We start from the raw sequence: 15,570 nt of genomic DNA, 5'->3' as shown, positions 1-15,570 counted from the left end.
TACCGATTCACTCGAACTCCTTTAACGAAATTTTAAAATACACGAGTTTAAAATTCACCTTATGATTCCAAATTTAGAAACACATAAATTACTTTTTATTTTTCAAAATTCTCTTAGTAACCAAAACAAGATGACGATGCTCGAATAGTAAACACTTTTCTGCACTTTTAATTATAAAATTGTTGATTTGAATTATCGAATTGAGAAAATTGAATAGAGAAAATTATTTAACTATTCCCTTTATATAACTTTATGTGGAATAGTCAAAATTAAAATAAAAAGATAATGACATTATTATATTTAAAAGAATCTTTAAGAAATGATTTCTTTTAGCATAAAAATAAAATAATTTTTCCAATTTTTTTTTTTCTAATTCATCAAATAAAATAAAAATGCAAATAAGTTACACATGGGTCGGAGCCGACGCAGTATTTAGACTTTTTGACTTGACTTTCTTACACGGCTTGTTAGGTGGCTGACCAGTCATTTTTAAGTTTGGGCCATGTTTGTGTCAAAAGGCCCATTTGAAAATTGAAAGAAATAAAAAAATATCTTTTTGACATTTAAAAAGTTATATTATTTGGAGTCCGATTACATCCGCAAAGACGATTGAGTTGGTATAACAAGGTTATTTCATAAAGGGGATAAGACATCGAATATCATCAGATTCTTTCTCAGTCAGCTCAGTTGGTATAGCGAACATGATACTTTTAAAGGATGTCAGAGATCTTCCATAGCTGGTCTAAAGTGATTGTTTAATGTGATTTATATCTCTTGTTTGATTTGCAAGAAATTGCTCATGAGCAATTTATCCAGTGTGTACTCGAAGGATAGTGGTATATATTGCAAATATATTTTTATTGTAATTTTTTTTTTATCATGGTATATTAATATATGATTTTTTGTTAGTAATAAATTTTTGACATTAAAAAGGAAGTTTTGTTATGAATATATATCAATTTATGTGAATGTCTACTGCAAAAATGTAATTCTCCACTACTCTTTATCATTTATGTTGTACTTCCTTCATTATCTCAAATACTTAGTGTCATGTCTTGCGGCTCTACCTTTTGTACGTCTATATTTAACACTATAAATGCAAACATAAAAATTCATATTATATACACTTGATTACATCAGAAGAAAAAAGAATAACTCTCCTCTCTTGCTTTTTGCATTTTCCATGTTTGTTACTTTTAGATTCATTTTACAACAAAGTTATATTATTTGGTGTCCTAACATATATACATTTCTCTTTTAAAGCAAAATATTCATACATTTATATTATTTCTCGCGATATACACGTGTAACACACGTATCCAAAGCTAGTAGTAATAACCAAATGTCAAAGGATCAAGTAAGGAAACACTAGCTAAATTGCATTATGTACAGAGAATGTCTTCCATTGTTAGCAGCAGCTCTAGTGGTGCTTACATTTTTAAAAGGATCAATGATGACATTCAAATCCAATCAATTTCTAGAAAAAAACTGACCTTTTTTCCAGAATTCTAACCTCACAATCAACTATGCACAATAAAGAATGTAAAATATGAACAATTTTCTTGAAGGAAAACAACTTGAGACCCAGAAATTCACAACATTTCCTAGTGTCGTTAGAGATTGAAATCAAACAAGATCTGAAGGATCTAATTTTCTTGTGGGGTTTCCTGAGGGCAATCTGTAAATATCATCAAAAGGAAGGTTGAAGTCTCCAACCGAATCGTCCATGAAGAAGGTATTGGCCAACCTATTAGAATTCCTCAAGTCAACGTGTGTGTGCTCGTGCTCTTGCTCTTGCTCATCTAGACTTCTATCAGAGAAATTATCATAATAATCATGAAGGTTGCTGTTGAAATTCGGAGGTTCAAGGAAGCTTGTCTGAGGATTTGTGACTTGTGGTCGACTTCTAGTCCACCACTGGCTCCTCATAGATTGTGCAATGCTACTTGAATCATCCTGATGTAGGATGCTCTCCCTCAAAACAGGAGCTGATGTGGTGGCTCCGAGATGACTTTGTGCTCGGTCCTCAAATAAGTGACCCCAGTTGTCGTCAACTGTATCCTTGCTTTGCACAAAATGAGGTGGCATCCAAGGATCTTTAAGGTGTTCACTGTTATCAGTATGAAGAGGCCTGGATTCAATGGCTCTTGAATCACTACTCGTATAGTGAGGATGCGAGGTATAATACCAATCAAGAATGTAAGGATAATTCCTCTGTCCACCATCTATTAACCACATTGAGCCAAATCCAGCTCCCAAGTTGTTGAGAGGCATTTCCCTGGAAAACAAATTGTTTCGATTACTTAAGCCTCTAAAGTCAGGATTCCAGTGCTGTAGCTCTGAAGGTCGATATGCAGGTCCTATTTCATGCAACTGCAGCTTTTGCTCTCTAAACGTTTTAAGTGTTGATATGAACTGTTTTCCATGATCATCAGGTTGCCAGGAAGGATAGCTAGTTTGAAAGCTGAAACCATTTGACATGTACTGTTATTCGAAAGCTCATAATCCAACAATAATTCAAAACAGGCTCAAGTAGTTATAAGACCAACCTCAGGAATGATTTCTCCATTTTCCCTTGAGAACTTCTTTGCAAGCGGGGAGAACTAAATGGCGATCCATATTTGCTATTGCCATGATTCTGAAAATCAAACACGCTGAAGCTGCCCAGAGAAACATTATATCAGTGATTGAAGATTGAAATGTGTGAGCTCCGTCAATGGGAGCCACCAACATGTGAAGATATAAGCAAGCTGATATAATTACTAACCTGCACACATGACCAACACCCTCAACGTGAACAGTGAAGTCCGCAATGAAGCGCAAAATATCATCTACCTTCTGTTACAAAAAAAATCCAAATGTCAGCGACCATCGTCTCAAGAATTCTCAAGCTAGGTAAGATGAGGAAATTAGCCTGAAAAAATGAAGATCACCTTTGGGACAACAAATAGCAGTAGATATGGTGTAAGAAAAATTGAGGTCATCTCCTCAAGTAACATCATTCCAGTATACTGCACGATGAGTTAATAAGAAGTCAATAACAATCTCACAGTAAAATGAAGTACTACACAATTTAGACATTGACAGTGAGACACTTTCATAAAACAACAGCAACAACAATTGGGGTCTAGGGAGAGTAAGATGTGCACAGACCTTACCTCAACCTCTGCGGGGTAGAGAGGTTGTTTCCAACAAATCCTCAGCTCAAAAGAAATGTAACCAACGCAGGAAAGTAAGAAAGAAAAGGAGACAACAAAATAGCAATGTGAAAAACAAGTGTAGCAACGCCTTTGGAGAAAAAAGAAACTATGTGATACCTAAAACATACTACTAGAAGTACAACAAAATTCAACTACCTACTAACCTTCTACCTTAATCACCCTCCATACTTTCCTATCTAAGGTCAAGTCCTCAGTCAATTGAAATTGTGTCATGTCCAGTCTAATCACCTCCCCCAATTCTTTTGGCCTACCTCTACCTATCCTAACTCATGCTACAAGCCTTCAACCAACCTCACACACCTCCTCACTGACGCATCCTCAGTCTTCCTCTTCACATGTATGAACAATCTCAGCCTCACTTTCCTCATCTAGTTTTCCTGTATCGGAGAGAGAAGCTGAGTCGGGATGAGGGAATTGTTTCTATGCTTTTCTCAGATAATGCGGGTTAAGAGTGAAGCTATCGCGCCTAAGGCGAAAGGCTCTGTTCGGCTCGATAGGTGGCAGGCTCAGAACAAGAGGATAAAGACAAGGGGGAAGTTTAGTTATTAAGTTCCTTTATTAAGGTAAGGATAAGATAAAGAGAGGAAATATATATATATAACTATTATTTAGTTAGACTAGTGACCAATAGCTAAAGAAAGTGAAAGAAGTAGAATCAAGCCATTCATCTGAAAAAAGCTTTTTGCTTTATTTAAAACTTCTCGAACTAGAAAGAGAAGCCCTTTTCAGCAGGCTTCCAGGTTCGCAACTATACTCGTCGGAGGTCACTCCCACCTTGTCCCATATAACTTTGTTCTTAAGCATATCTCTCCTAGTATACCCACACATCCAAGTGAGCGTCCTCATCTCCGCTACCTTCATCTTCTGACCATGGGCATTCTTGACTAGTCGGCACTCTACCTTATACAATTAGTGTTGGTCTAATAACCACTATCTAGAACTTACCTTTAAGCCTTGATGACACATTTTTATAGAGGCAAGTCTCCATTCCACCCACCCCACTCCAATACGATGTGTGACATCATCGTCAATCGACCTGTCTCCTTGAATTATGGACCCAAGATACTTGAACCTCTCTCTCTTGCATAAGAAGAAGTCCATAACAATCTCACAGGTAAAATGAAGTACTACACAATCTATCCATCGACAGTAAAACTCTTGCATAACCTGGCTATATATCAAGGAAATTCTTCTCTAAAAAATAAAAAAATTAAATTCCAGAGAAGAATACACTAAATGTATTGAAAAAGCCTACAGCTGGAGCTACTTCATGAAAAAAACTTGTGATAAATTACAAAAAATTTAAAAAGGAAATTAAAATATGGAAGGCTATGCAGCAGAGTCAAACCTCGAATCAAATAAATAAAAAGCAACCCACCCTCAATCGAAGAAACATAAAAAAACTAAGAAGGATAAACTGCCAAAAAAACGGAATGAAGGAAAAATCATGACAATGGTCTGCCTTGTCTGGATTCACTCTGTATGATTACACTCTATTGAAGCAAAATATTACATTTAGCTCTACAATTAATTGTTTAACGAATCAACCACTTACTGTGGTATTTGATTAGTTTAATTTTATATAAATTATAAATGTCTTTCCTGGAAAAACTAATAATATTCTCTAAATGAAAATATGAAATCCTTAAACCAAGACATCAGTTACTTCAATAAAGTGTTTGTTTTCACATTTATCTGCTTATAAGAAACCATAAGGCAAAAAGCACCTGGAATAAAGTTTCAAATTCTGTTCGTACGGCCTCAGTATTTTCTTTCCCTCGCCATCTCTTTGGCATAAAGTGTGTATGTTGGACAACAAGTGACATTGCTCCCTGTGGGTCAAGGACAAGAAGCTCATCTGTTATTGCAGCCCGGCTTATAGCTGTTATAGTTCCAAATACAGCAGCATACCAGAATAAGTTGCGACCAAATATCTGCAAGATTTGAAGCAAAATATAAGATGCAGTACCAGATTGCTATAAAAGCAAAAAAGAGCAGCTTTGCAAATAAGCATTTGCTGGTTGTGGAAGTTTAAGTATTTTACATGGCCTTCCAGCAGAGATTCTTCTAGAAATGCAATGATAATAAGAACAGCAGCAAATCCACCGGAAACAAAAGAAATGAACTTTGCGACAATAGATAAAATAGGCGATGGAAATTGCTTTAGATAATCAGAAGCATGTATGGCACTGCTGTTGATGCGATGCTTAAACAAATGGTCAACCTGAAGATATAGAAGATGCACATAAGTATAAAAGCAAAAACCGTTACACTTAAAAATGAAGATAGAAAGTACCTACCAAATTGTGGAGAAAAAGAGATTAAAAAAACCATAATCTCACATTCTCACTAGAATGTTAGCTCACAATATATACACACAAAACCAGTCAAAATTACGCCTCAAACCCAAACTAGTAGGGTTGGCTGTATGAATCTGTCGGAGTCATTCAGCACAACCCATTTCATTTAGCTGAAAAATATCTGTTACATAAATATGTTATAAAATGTGTATCATGCAACAGAGCAACTGTGGAAAATATAGAGGCAAAGTACGGCTGAAAGGCTACAAGCATGATGAGTTATAGTGACATTACCATTTTGTACCCACACAAGTAACCTGAAAGCAGGAGAGAAAAACACAGTACACTAAACACCTTTGCCCTCCCCATTCCCAAAACAATTAGGGACCAAAGAGATCCATAAATAACAACTTCCATGTTTTTCAACCTATCAAGTTCATACCAGAGAAATGATACCTCGTTGAATTCCCTAAACATCCACTTGGAAAGATTTGACCATCTTCGAGACGATGCCGTACTTGGATGGTTGTAGAACTGTTCAGCATGCCTCAAGAAGAGATACACCAGCATGAATATAACAAGAAATGGAGATAAGAGAAGCATTAAAACTCCAACAATCATAAGCCTTTTCTTTAATGTTTTAGGATCAGAAATGAAGTCCCTGCGTATACAAAAATTTCTGCAGAAACAAAACACCAGATCAAATAGTAAAGTGGAGAACAAATTAGCAAAGATATATAGGAATAAAAACTTCAATTACTTAAATTACTAAGCACCGCATGGACATTTGACTTCAACATAGGGTATTCATTTACCTGTCAAACATGCTCTGCAGTATGCACCAATTTAAGGTCCATTCAAGGGTTTTTGGCAGTATTAGACGACTGCACACATCATTGGGGCCACAACTGATAGTTGGACCAGCGCCAGGTACCCAGTGAGAAATAGGAAAAGAAAGGAGCCCTTTGTTAAGCATTCCTATCAAATAATTCTCCTTCCGCATTAATCGCATAACCACATCATGAATGGAAAGATTCTTGACTACACAAAGTTGTTGCAATTCTTGTAACTGAACAACCCTTTCAAGAATGGATGCCCATGGAATGGTTTGTATCTCCTTGTCTGTCACATGAAGACTGCACAGAAATGTGACACCATTGTGATTAGGTAGAGGAATGACAAAAGAAGTATTGGCGATGAGCTAATAACAAGCAACACAGAAAAGACAACACTCAGTCAACATCTTGAGTTTCCAGTAATCATAACTAAGCAAGAAAAAGAAATGAACGATATTCCAGAAAAATTGACTTTCAGAAAATATTTAAAGATATTCAGCGCACCTTCTGTAGTAGAACTGACGGACAGCCAGGGTTTCTCTTAGCTGTGCAAAAAACCTTAAGAAGCAAAATATCCAGTAGACAGAAAATATTCCCAGGTAACCCAACACAGTGCCTTTAAAGAGCGTAAGAGGTTTCAATGGGTGCAGATGAAGAGCTTCATTGGCCAGATCACAAGGCTTAATACCAGATTCGACAGCATCCATTCCACATTTGGCATTGCGGAGCCCATTCCAATCAACGTACAACAGAAAAAATCCAGAAAAGAATATGGTGAAAGCTAGGCTCAGAAGCTCAAATATCCACTTTATAATAATGCACCATAATCCTTTCTCGCAATAATAGTTGTAGAGCCTCTCGAAGAACAAGTCCAGATCAGAAATTGGTTCAACACTAACGCTCTCACCATTAAGAAGCCCAGATGGGCTTTCACTACCTGGACTTGGTGCTCTGCGATAGTCTGACAGTTCGATTTCAGGATGCACATCATCAAGCAATCCTGTTCTCAATGATGATTCGCCATTCCTTCTCCATTTGAATATGTTAAGGCCATTAGCGCCTTTTTGTCCACTGAACATCATTCATGTACGCTGACGATATGCAAACACACCCTGACAATTCCCCATGGACCAAGCAATTAAAATATAGCACTGAAAAGAAAAAAGAGAAAACACCAAGTCATTCTTCAGGTTGTCTTCAAAGTATAAATAAGTATACCCCTACCCCCACCTTGTGGGATTATACTAGGTGTCTGGGTATGTTGTTGTTGTTGTTGTTGTTTGTAAGTGGTAAAATCGATCTCGGATGCATAACAAACCATCAATAATTGTTTTATCTAAAGTTTTTCTTTTTTCTTCATATCACTTACCACCTCTTATTGGAAATACCAAGATTATAATATGTGAGAGTCCCACAGAGCTCCAGCCAAGTTCCAAATATTAAAAAACCAAAGGGAAGCAAAATTACTACTTAAGCCTTGAGCACTATGTCTATCCTAGTTCTGCAAGACTCAGTTACCAGAGAAACTCAAAGCATGAACCAAACAGATCATGAAAACAAAGGTCATAACTCATAAGAACGGCAGATTCAATATTTTGCAAGAACTTAGTTAAGGAAATACACTTGCAAGTCAAACTTCCAGTTCTAAGCTGATGGACCTTTTACATACACAAGTACCTAAGCACATTTTAGTAATTTTGACACATTTTAAAAAGTTTTCAGCAGATTGGAGCTGGTTCATGGATCTCGGATTTTTACATATTGAGTTGCATGTCTCCTCTCAATCATAGCAGAGGAGTAAGTCTTAAAGGTTACTTTCCTCCTAGTACTTTCAAGGGAAAAAATCAATGGGGGTTGGCGTGTTAATTGGCATGTTTGGGGTTTGAGGAGGAGGCATTGAATCTTTAAAGGAGTGAATCAAGGAGAAAGAACTAAAACTGCAGACAGACCCAAATACTAGGAAGTAGGAACACGAGGAGGTGGGAGTAGAAGAAGCATGAATGCTTGCACAATCATTGCGAGCAGGGGGGGAGGGGAGGGAGTAATGCAAGGTAGGGGAACTAATCGAAGTATTTTGTCCATGAAACAGAAAAAATTCATGGAGGGTATGGAATCTAAATGACCCAAATAGATGGCAATAAAGGGGCCTCATCGAAAAAAAGGAGGAGGACAAAGAGTGCCATTAAGAGTTGGCTTTTTTGCAAAAGATGTACGCTATTACTTCAAGAGTTCCATTTCAGAAGTACAGAGAACGTAGATCCAACAACGAATTATTACAGGAGTCACTGGAAGTAAGGAGGACAAGAATTTTCAAATTTCATTAACGAAATTGGCAAATTAACTAACTAGTATCAGGAGCATAGTGTATAAGAACCAATGAAATATGTGCTTCAACATTCACAAAATTGTGAATATATGCTGATTTGGAAGTGAGCTGATGTATTACCCAAAACCATGGTGGGGCAGGTATCTGATCTTGAACTGATAATGCTCGATTGCAGACAAATATGATAGCGGTCCAACACGTTTTATATTTGAGTAAATAACCACAACATGAGGACCTTAAGGACGAAGAAAGCATATTGGGACAATTATCCAATTATAAAAGACCAATAAAAAAAGGCCAAACAAATTGAAGACACTAAAGGAGTAGTTGAGGAGTTGAGCCAGGAAGTATCAAAAGAGTAGAAACAATTATCACAAATTGGAGTCACCTATCAGAAAAATAAGCTTATCTAATTCAAGTGAAAAACGAGCTAGCAGGGACATTGTTGGAGGAGGAGAAGCTACAAGGGGAGTAGTTAAAAGGGCAAGTTGGAAGATCATAGTAGCACAGAAGGTGAGCTGTAGAAAAAACGAGGATGATGAGGTTAAGGAAGAAGAAGCAATACTAAAAGTTCTCTCTTAAATGCACATGGAAATAAAACTCTACCAGGAAAGATTGATCATCGCAAACTTTAGGGGAAAAAGAAATCTGTGAGGGGGAAGTACAAATTTATCAGCATTTATACAAAGCACGGGTAGATGCCGGTTTTAAATGGAGTGTGATATGGAGCATGAATTGTCCTGCTTTCTCTTTGGTTACTTCTATTGTGTAATTAACATGATCATCTACACACATAGTAGAGAAAGGTTTCCCAAAAAAAGATAATGCAGCTAATTGTTACAGTAGTCAATGTAGCAGTCAATTGGTTTCTAAAGAAAATTGATGATTCATACAACCAATTCCAACTAAATTGGAATGAAGATGGTCGTTGATTGATATCTTACTGGTTAACAAAATATTCCAAAAGCTATAACTTTCTAATTACCAGTCCGGATTATCTTTGTATCCATCATGACACTCTACAAAATACCCCTGACCCAATATTAAGAGGTCACATATACATATTCACATTAAGACAATTTACCCTAGAATTGAAAACTATATCCACACTAAGCATGCATTGTCCTGAATCCTAACCGAAACAATTCACAATACAAGATACATATTACAAGAGAACAATACAATTTACCTGAACTTAGATTCACTGTTCCCACCAATACCCAGCTGATATTCTCAATATACCAATAAAATAAACAATTTGTTGAAACGATTCTAAGCAATTCCAAGAAAACCCAGTTGAGGAAACTGAATTTTCTTTCCTTTGATGATGGTGATGCTCCGACCAGCTTGCTCAGATTCTCAACAATTCAAAAAACCCAGTTGGAAAAAAGTGATCTTTTTGTGTTCCCTTTGATGATTTTAGTGTCCGGACCACCTTTCCCTACCTCCTCCAATGTCCAAAAACGCACAATAACCACATAAACCTCCCCACCAAAGCTAAATAATAAATGGGCTTACACTAAAAACCTCAATTTTTTCTAGGTTTTTCTCCTTACGATTTAATTGAATATAAAAACTATAACTTTCCGTCAGCCCCACATAGACGATGAAATCTACCCCAAAAAGGGTGAGGCAAAAACGACGAGATACTTCTGATGAAGGACTGCCGCCGGTCGCCGGTCGCCGGTCACCGCCGTGCTAGGGTGGAATTTTTGGGGTTGCGTGGAGAATGAAAGGGGGAATTACGGTTAAGTTTCGTGTGCAATTGTAGATTGTTTTCTTCTTCTTTCTTCTTCTGTAAGTCCAAAGGTTTTTGTTAAATTAATTAAGGAGACGTGAAGATGGCTACTTTTGCCTTCTTCTATTTTACTTAGGTAATAACTCCATTAGTGCAATGGGCTTTTTTTCTTCTTAATTAATGATACTAGATAGCTAACATTAGGGTTTAATTTAATAATATAGGGTTTGCAAAATAGTTGAAATATTTTATTTTATTTTTTATGATTGTGATGTCTATTTTCGCACACTTTGATTAATTTTACAAGATAACCTCTCAATTCACATCACAGAGGCCAAATACCTTGATTAATTTTATGAGATATATGTTATCTCTCAATTCCCATTACAACAACCAAATATCTCGAACTCGACTAATTTCACGGGATATATGTCATCTTCCAATTTCCATCACAATAGCCAACAGATATCAAGTAATTCTGTCCACCAAGACTAAGACATGAAAGAATCACCTAGTTTTTTTGTATTGAACTTGAGACATTTACTAACTACTAGGTCACACCTTCGAATTGAATGCAAAATATAATTGAAATAAGAATTATAGTAAATAAAGAATTAAAATTTAAAGAAACAAATTTATAAGTTTTTATTAATTGTATTTACGATTATAATTTTAAAATGCTTAAATAGATCAAGTATATATTCGGCTCCATTGTTGTTAATACATCTCTGAAATATGAAACATAATTTGAAATAGCAACTTCTTGTTTTTTTAATGTCTAGAAAATTTAAGACTTTAACACTCTTCACTGGGAATAATGTCCAATTGAAAATTATTTTTTGGTTCGTCTTTAAGTTGTACATATTCAAAGTTAGTATATAATATAATATTATTTATCAAAAAAAATAAAAAAGAACATTTGATTTTGCATTTATTCTTTCATTGCAATCAATAAAGGTTTTGAGTTTGAATTATATTGGAGTCATCAAATTCATATTGTATCATACTAACAAATATGTTTTTTTTATCATTGTAAATCTTTAGTACTTACATTCAAATAAATTATTTGTTTCAAATAATATATTTTGAATAATGAATTATTATGACTAAAATTTAATTGAGATAGATAGACTTAGCACATTATCTAAAACTTTGAATTGAGAAGTTTCTTCAATGTATTGAACTAAAGCCTCAATCACCAAGACAACAAGCTGCTCTATACATACATTAGAAGATAAAATTAAAATCATGGCTTAAGTCATCGATCGCCTCTTAAAGTTGTCCACATAATTCACTTAGACACCTCAACTAAGACTTGTACCTATTGAACACCTAAATTGTCCAAAACATGTACCTATTAAACACAAAACGCTGATATGGCAAAAAATGTGTTTTGCACTTTCCTGAAACGCGTGAAAAGATTCAAAATAGTGTTTTTTTTACTTTTTTTCCTCTTTTATTGACACTTGACATTATAATTAACTTAAAAACATTTTTCTTCTTTCATTTACACTTTTTTCAAAAAAGAAAATGACCCCACTCCCTACCTATCATCTTCTTCATACTTCAATTTGCAAAACTTTCTTCATTTTAACTCCAACATTGTTTTTCTTTATTTTTTATAAAAAAAAAGAATATTATTTCTTCCAAATATGAAGAGAAATGAAAATCAACTATGAAAATTCAAATTTGAAAGTTCGTATGATTTATTTCAAATCTCATAAAAATAAGGAACAAATATGAAGAAGAAGAAAGAAGATAAATGATTTTTCCGTATAAAAAAAGTTAGCCGATATTTGTTTATTACAATTTCAAACAAAGATTTTTACTCAAATTCATATATACACATTAAATTTATCAAAAATGATATTCAAAAATTTGAAAGAATTAATTTTTGAGCAATCAATTTCATTTTGTCATCGATGTAGAAATGAATAACCGTCGACAAAATTTTCTTTCTTCTTCACTCTTAGTATGAAAATGTATATATGTTTTTTTTTAAGTTAATCTTCAAGTTATTTGAAAAGAATTAGATTTTGTGATTTGAGAAAGAATGTGTTTTGGGAAGGAGATGAGGATGAAAAGGGGTTGGGTAGAATAGGTTGACATTTTCATTTTTTTCTTTTTCTTTTTAAAAAAATTAGATATAAAAAGTGTTTGAAATAATTTTAAACAAAATTATTTTTTTTATAATTTTCAGAGCCCAGTGCCACATGTTATTTTTTAATTAGCCATTTTGTCACGTCACCGCAAGTGTATCACACACTCTTCATATATTTTGCTGATTATAAAAAAATGCCTAATAGGAACAAATTTTGAATTGGTAAAAGTGTTCAATAGGTATAGTCTTAGTTGAGGTAACTAAGTGAATTCTGCGGACAACTTTAAGAGACAATTGATGACTTGAGCCTAAAATCATTAAACATGTAAGTGAAGCAGTTAAACTGTTGTTTCTTATAAAAGACTAGATACAGAAACCTGCGTTAACATTGGTCTAATATATGTTATTTTTGTAACTTAATTTATACGACATAGATAAAAAGACAATCAAATTTTTATGAGTTATATATATTTCAAGTTATTAATTATTGTAATTGATCCTATTCGTTATAATTTATGTAGCACTAATAAAAATTTAATAGTCAACAATAATTTTTTATATGTTTTAAATTTTAATTTATTTCATATGCATATAAATTAAATATTTCATGTTACGTGACCTCCGACACATAGGGTGATTTCACCACCAAGCCACCATATAGCTATCCAAATAAGATGACAGAATTGGAATCATGGGTGTGCCTTTTTATATAAGAGAACATAAATATACTCTCTCGTTTCTATTTATATATCATTATTTTTATTTTATGTGTATTAAGAAATTAAGTAAGTTTATTATTTTATTCTTATTTAAATTTTTTTAAAGTCAATTTTTCAATCAATGTATATGAATTAATTTCTTTGATTAATTGATTTGATCAATAAACATGAATTTTTCACTTAGTTTTTATGTGTTAGTCACATGTATATTTTCAAGACAAATAATTCACAAGGGTAAAATAGGAAGAATATTATAATTTATGCATTGATTTTAGAGAAGTATTGAAAACATCATTAAACTATGTGTAAGTTATTATTTTCATCCACAAACTATTGACAGCTTTAAAAACGTCCCTCTACTTGACTAACTAAACTTAAATACACCGCTATCTTATAACATGAGTGAAATATGCCCCTAAATTCTCACCAAGTTTAGAAGTGTTTTCTTTTGGTTTTTATTAAGAGTTACATGTCATACAAGTGAGACCACTTGTTATGTCTTGTGGCAAATCGGGGGTGTATTTAAGTTTAGTTAGTCAAGTAGAGGGGTGTTTTTAATGTTATCAATAGTTCGGGGATGAAATTAATATTTTGCGTCAAGTTTAGAGGTATTTTCAACATTTTTCTCTTGATTTTATGAAATGACAAGTATTATGACCCAACTATTTATGATAATAATGACATATAAAAAGGAACAGATGGAGTAATATATAATTTCTCTCTCAATTAATGTGATATGAATAGAATTTAAAGAGTCAACTAATTCTTTTAATAAGATTTTGTGGTGGTTTATTATTGTGATTTGTATTTTTTAACATAATTTCAAATAATATAGATTACTTTCTCTATTTCAATTTATGCGGCATCGATGAAATTTGAAAGTCAATCAATTTTTTTTATTATACATGATTGTTGTTATGATTTATTACGTTACTTGCTCGGTTCATTTCATATTACACTTACAAAATTTTGAGAGCTAAATCATTTTTTTTTTATATTTTATATATGTAACAGAAGTTATTAAAAAAAATAATTAAAATATTACATGTCATTATTTTCCTTTTTATATTTTTTATTTTCTTTTCAATTTGGTTGTCTTTCCTTTAATGAAGAGTTGCGATTTTAATGAAGAGTTGCGACTTTTATGAAAAATTATGACTTTTATGAAAGGTTGTGACATTTTCGAAGGGTTGCAACTTTTCCAAATAGTTGTAATATTTCTAATAAGCCACAATAAACAATTGTTCACACTACCCTTTGTTGTCTATAAATAGAGGGATTTCCTCTTTTTTTAACACAACGAAAATTCAAAACCTCCTCCTCCTCTTCTTTTTCTTCTTCTTCACAATTAAATATTTGCAAACTTTGCTCATGTTGAGTGGTTCATTGAAACTATTTCTTATGTTACAAATTTGGTATGTATTTTTACAATTATTAATTTATAATTTATGCTTATGTTATTAAGGCTAAATGATAAGATATAATAATTTTCATTTTTCTTTACATTATTAATGTTTGTTACTACGTAATCTTGTATATAAGATAATATAGTGTTTTAGTTTTAATATCGAATAGATTTTAAGTACTATTTTATAAATTCCGTGATATTAAATTCCCGCGCTTCGCGTGAGTAATTTTACTAGTGACATATAAAAAGGAACAGATGGAGTAAGATATAATTTCTCTCTCAATTAATGTGATATGAATAGAATTTAAAGATTCAACTAATTCTTTTAATAAGATTTTGTAGTTGTTTATTATTGTGATTTGTATTTTTTAACATAATTTTCAAATAATATAGATTACTTTCTCTATTTCAATTTATGTGACATCGATAAAAATTCGAAAGTCAATCAATTTTTTTTATTATANTTTATGCTTATGTTATTAAGGCTAAATGATAAGATATAATAATTTTCATTTTTCTTTACATTATTAATAGTTGTTACTACGTAATGTTGTATGTAAGATAGTATAATGTTTTAGTTTTAATGTCAGATAGATTTTAAGTATTATTTTATAATTTCGTGATATTAAATTTCCACGCGAAGTAATTTTACTAGTGACGTATAAAAAGGAACTGATGGAGTAATATATAATTTCTCTCTCAATTAATGTGATAAGAATAGAATTTAAAGATTCAACTAATTCTTTTAATAAGATTTTGTAGTTGTTTATTATTGTGATTTGTATTTTTTAACATAATTTTCAAATAATATAGATTACTTTCTCTATTTCAATTTATGCGACATCGATAAAAATTCGAAAGTCAATCAATTTTTTTATTATATATGATTGTTGTTATGATTTATTACGTTACTTGCTCGGT

The 15,570-nt window shown here is 33.0% G+C and overlaps 1 protein-coding gene across 1 annotated transcript; it reads right to left on the bottom strand.

Annotated features, from left to right (window-relative positions):
• Nucleotides 1-1,359: 1,359 nt before the first annotated feature.
• Nucleotides 1,360-10,534, bottom strand: LOC125854734 (autophagy-related protein 9). Its single transcript, XM_049534315.1, has 10 exons — nucleotides 9,873-10,534; nucleotides 6,862-7,508; nucleotides 6,337-6,657; nucleotides 5,978-6,200; nucleotides 5,266-5,445; nucleotides 4,949-5,155; nucleotides 2,934-3,011; nucleotides 2,768-2,838; nucleotides 2,550-2,660; nucleotides 1,360-2,464 (listed from the first exon to the last, which is right to left on the bottom strand). The coding sequence occupies exons 2-10, from the start codon at nucleotides 7,437-7,439 to the stop codon at nucleotides 1,627-1,629; spliced, it is 2,607 nt and encodes an 868-aa protein (XP_049390272.1). The 5' UTR covers nucleotides 7,440-7,508; nucleotides 9,873-10,534; the 3' UTR covers nucleotides 1,360-1,626.
• Nucleotides 10,535-15,570: the final 5,036 nt, after the last annotated feature.

Source organism: Solanum stenotomum, chromosome 2, assembly GCF_019186545.1.
Source record: "Solanum stenotomum isolate F172 chromosome 2, ASM1918654v1, whole genome shotgun sequence".
In the NCBI taxonomy this organism is placed as follows: Eukaryota; Viridiplantae; Streptophyta; class Magnoliopsida; order Solanales; family Solanaceae; genus Solanum; species Solanum stenotomum.
Note: the sequence above shows the minus strand (reverse complement) of the source record. Positions and strands in the feature narration are given on the sequence as shown.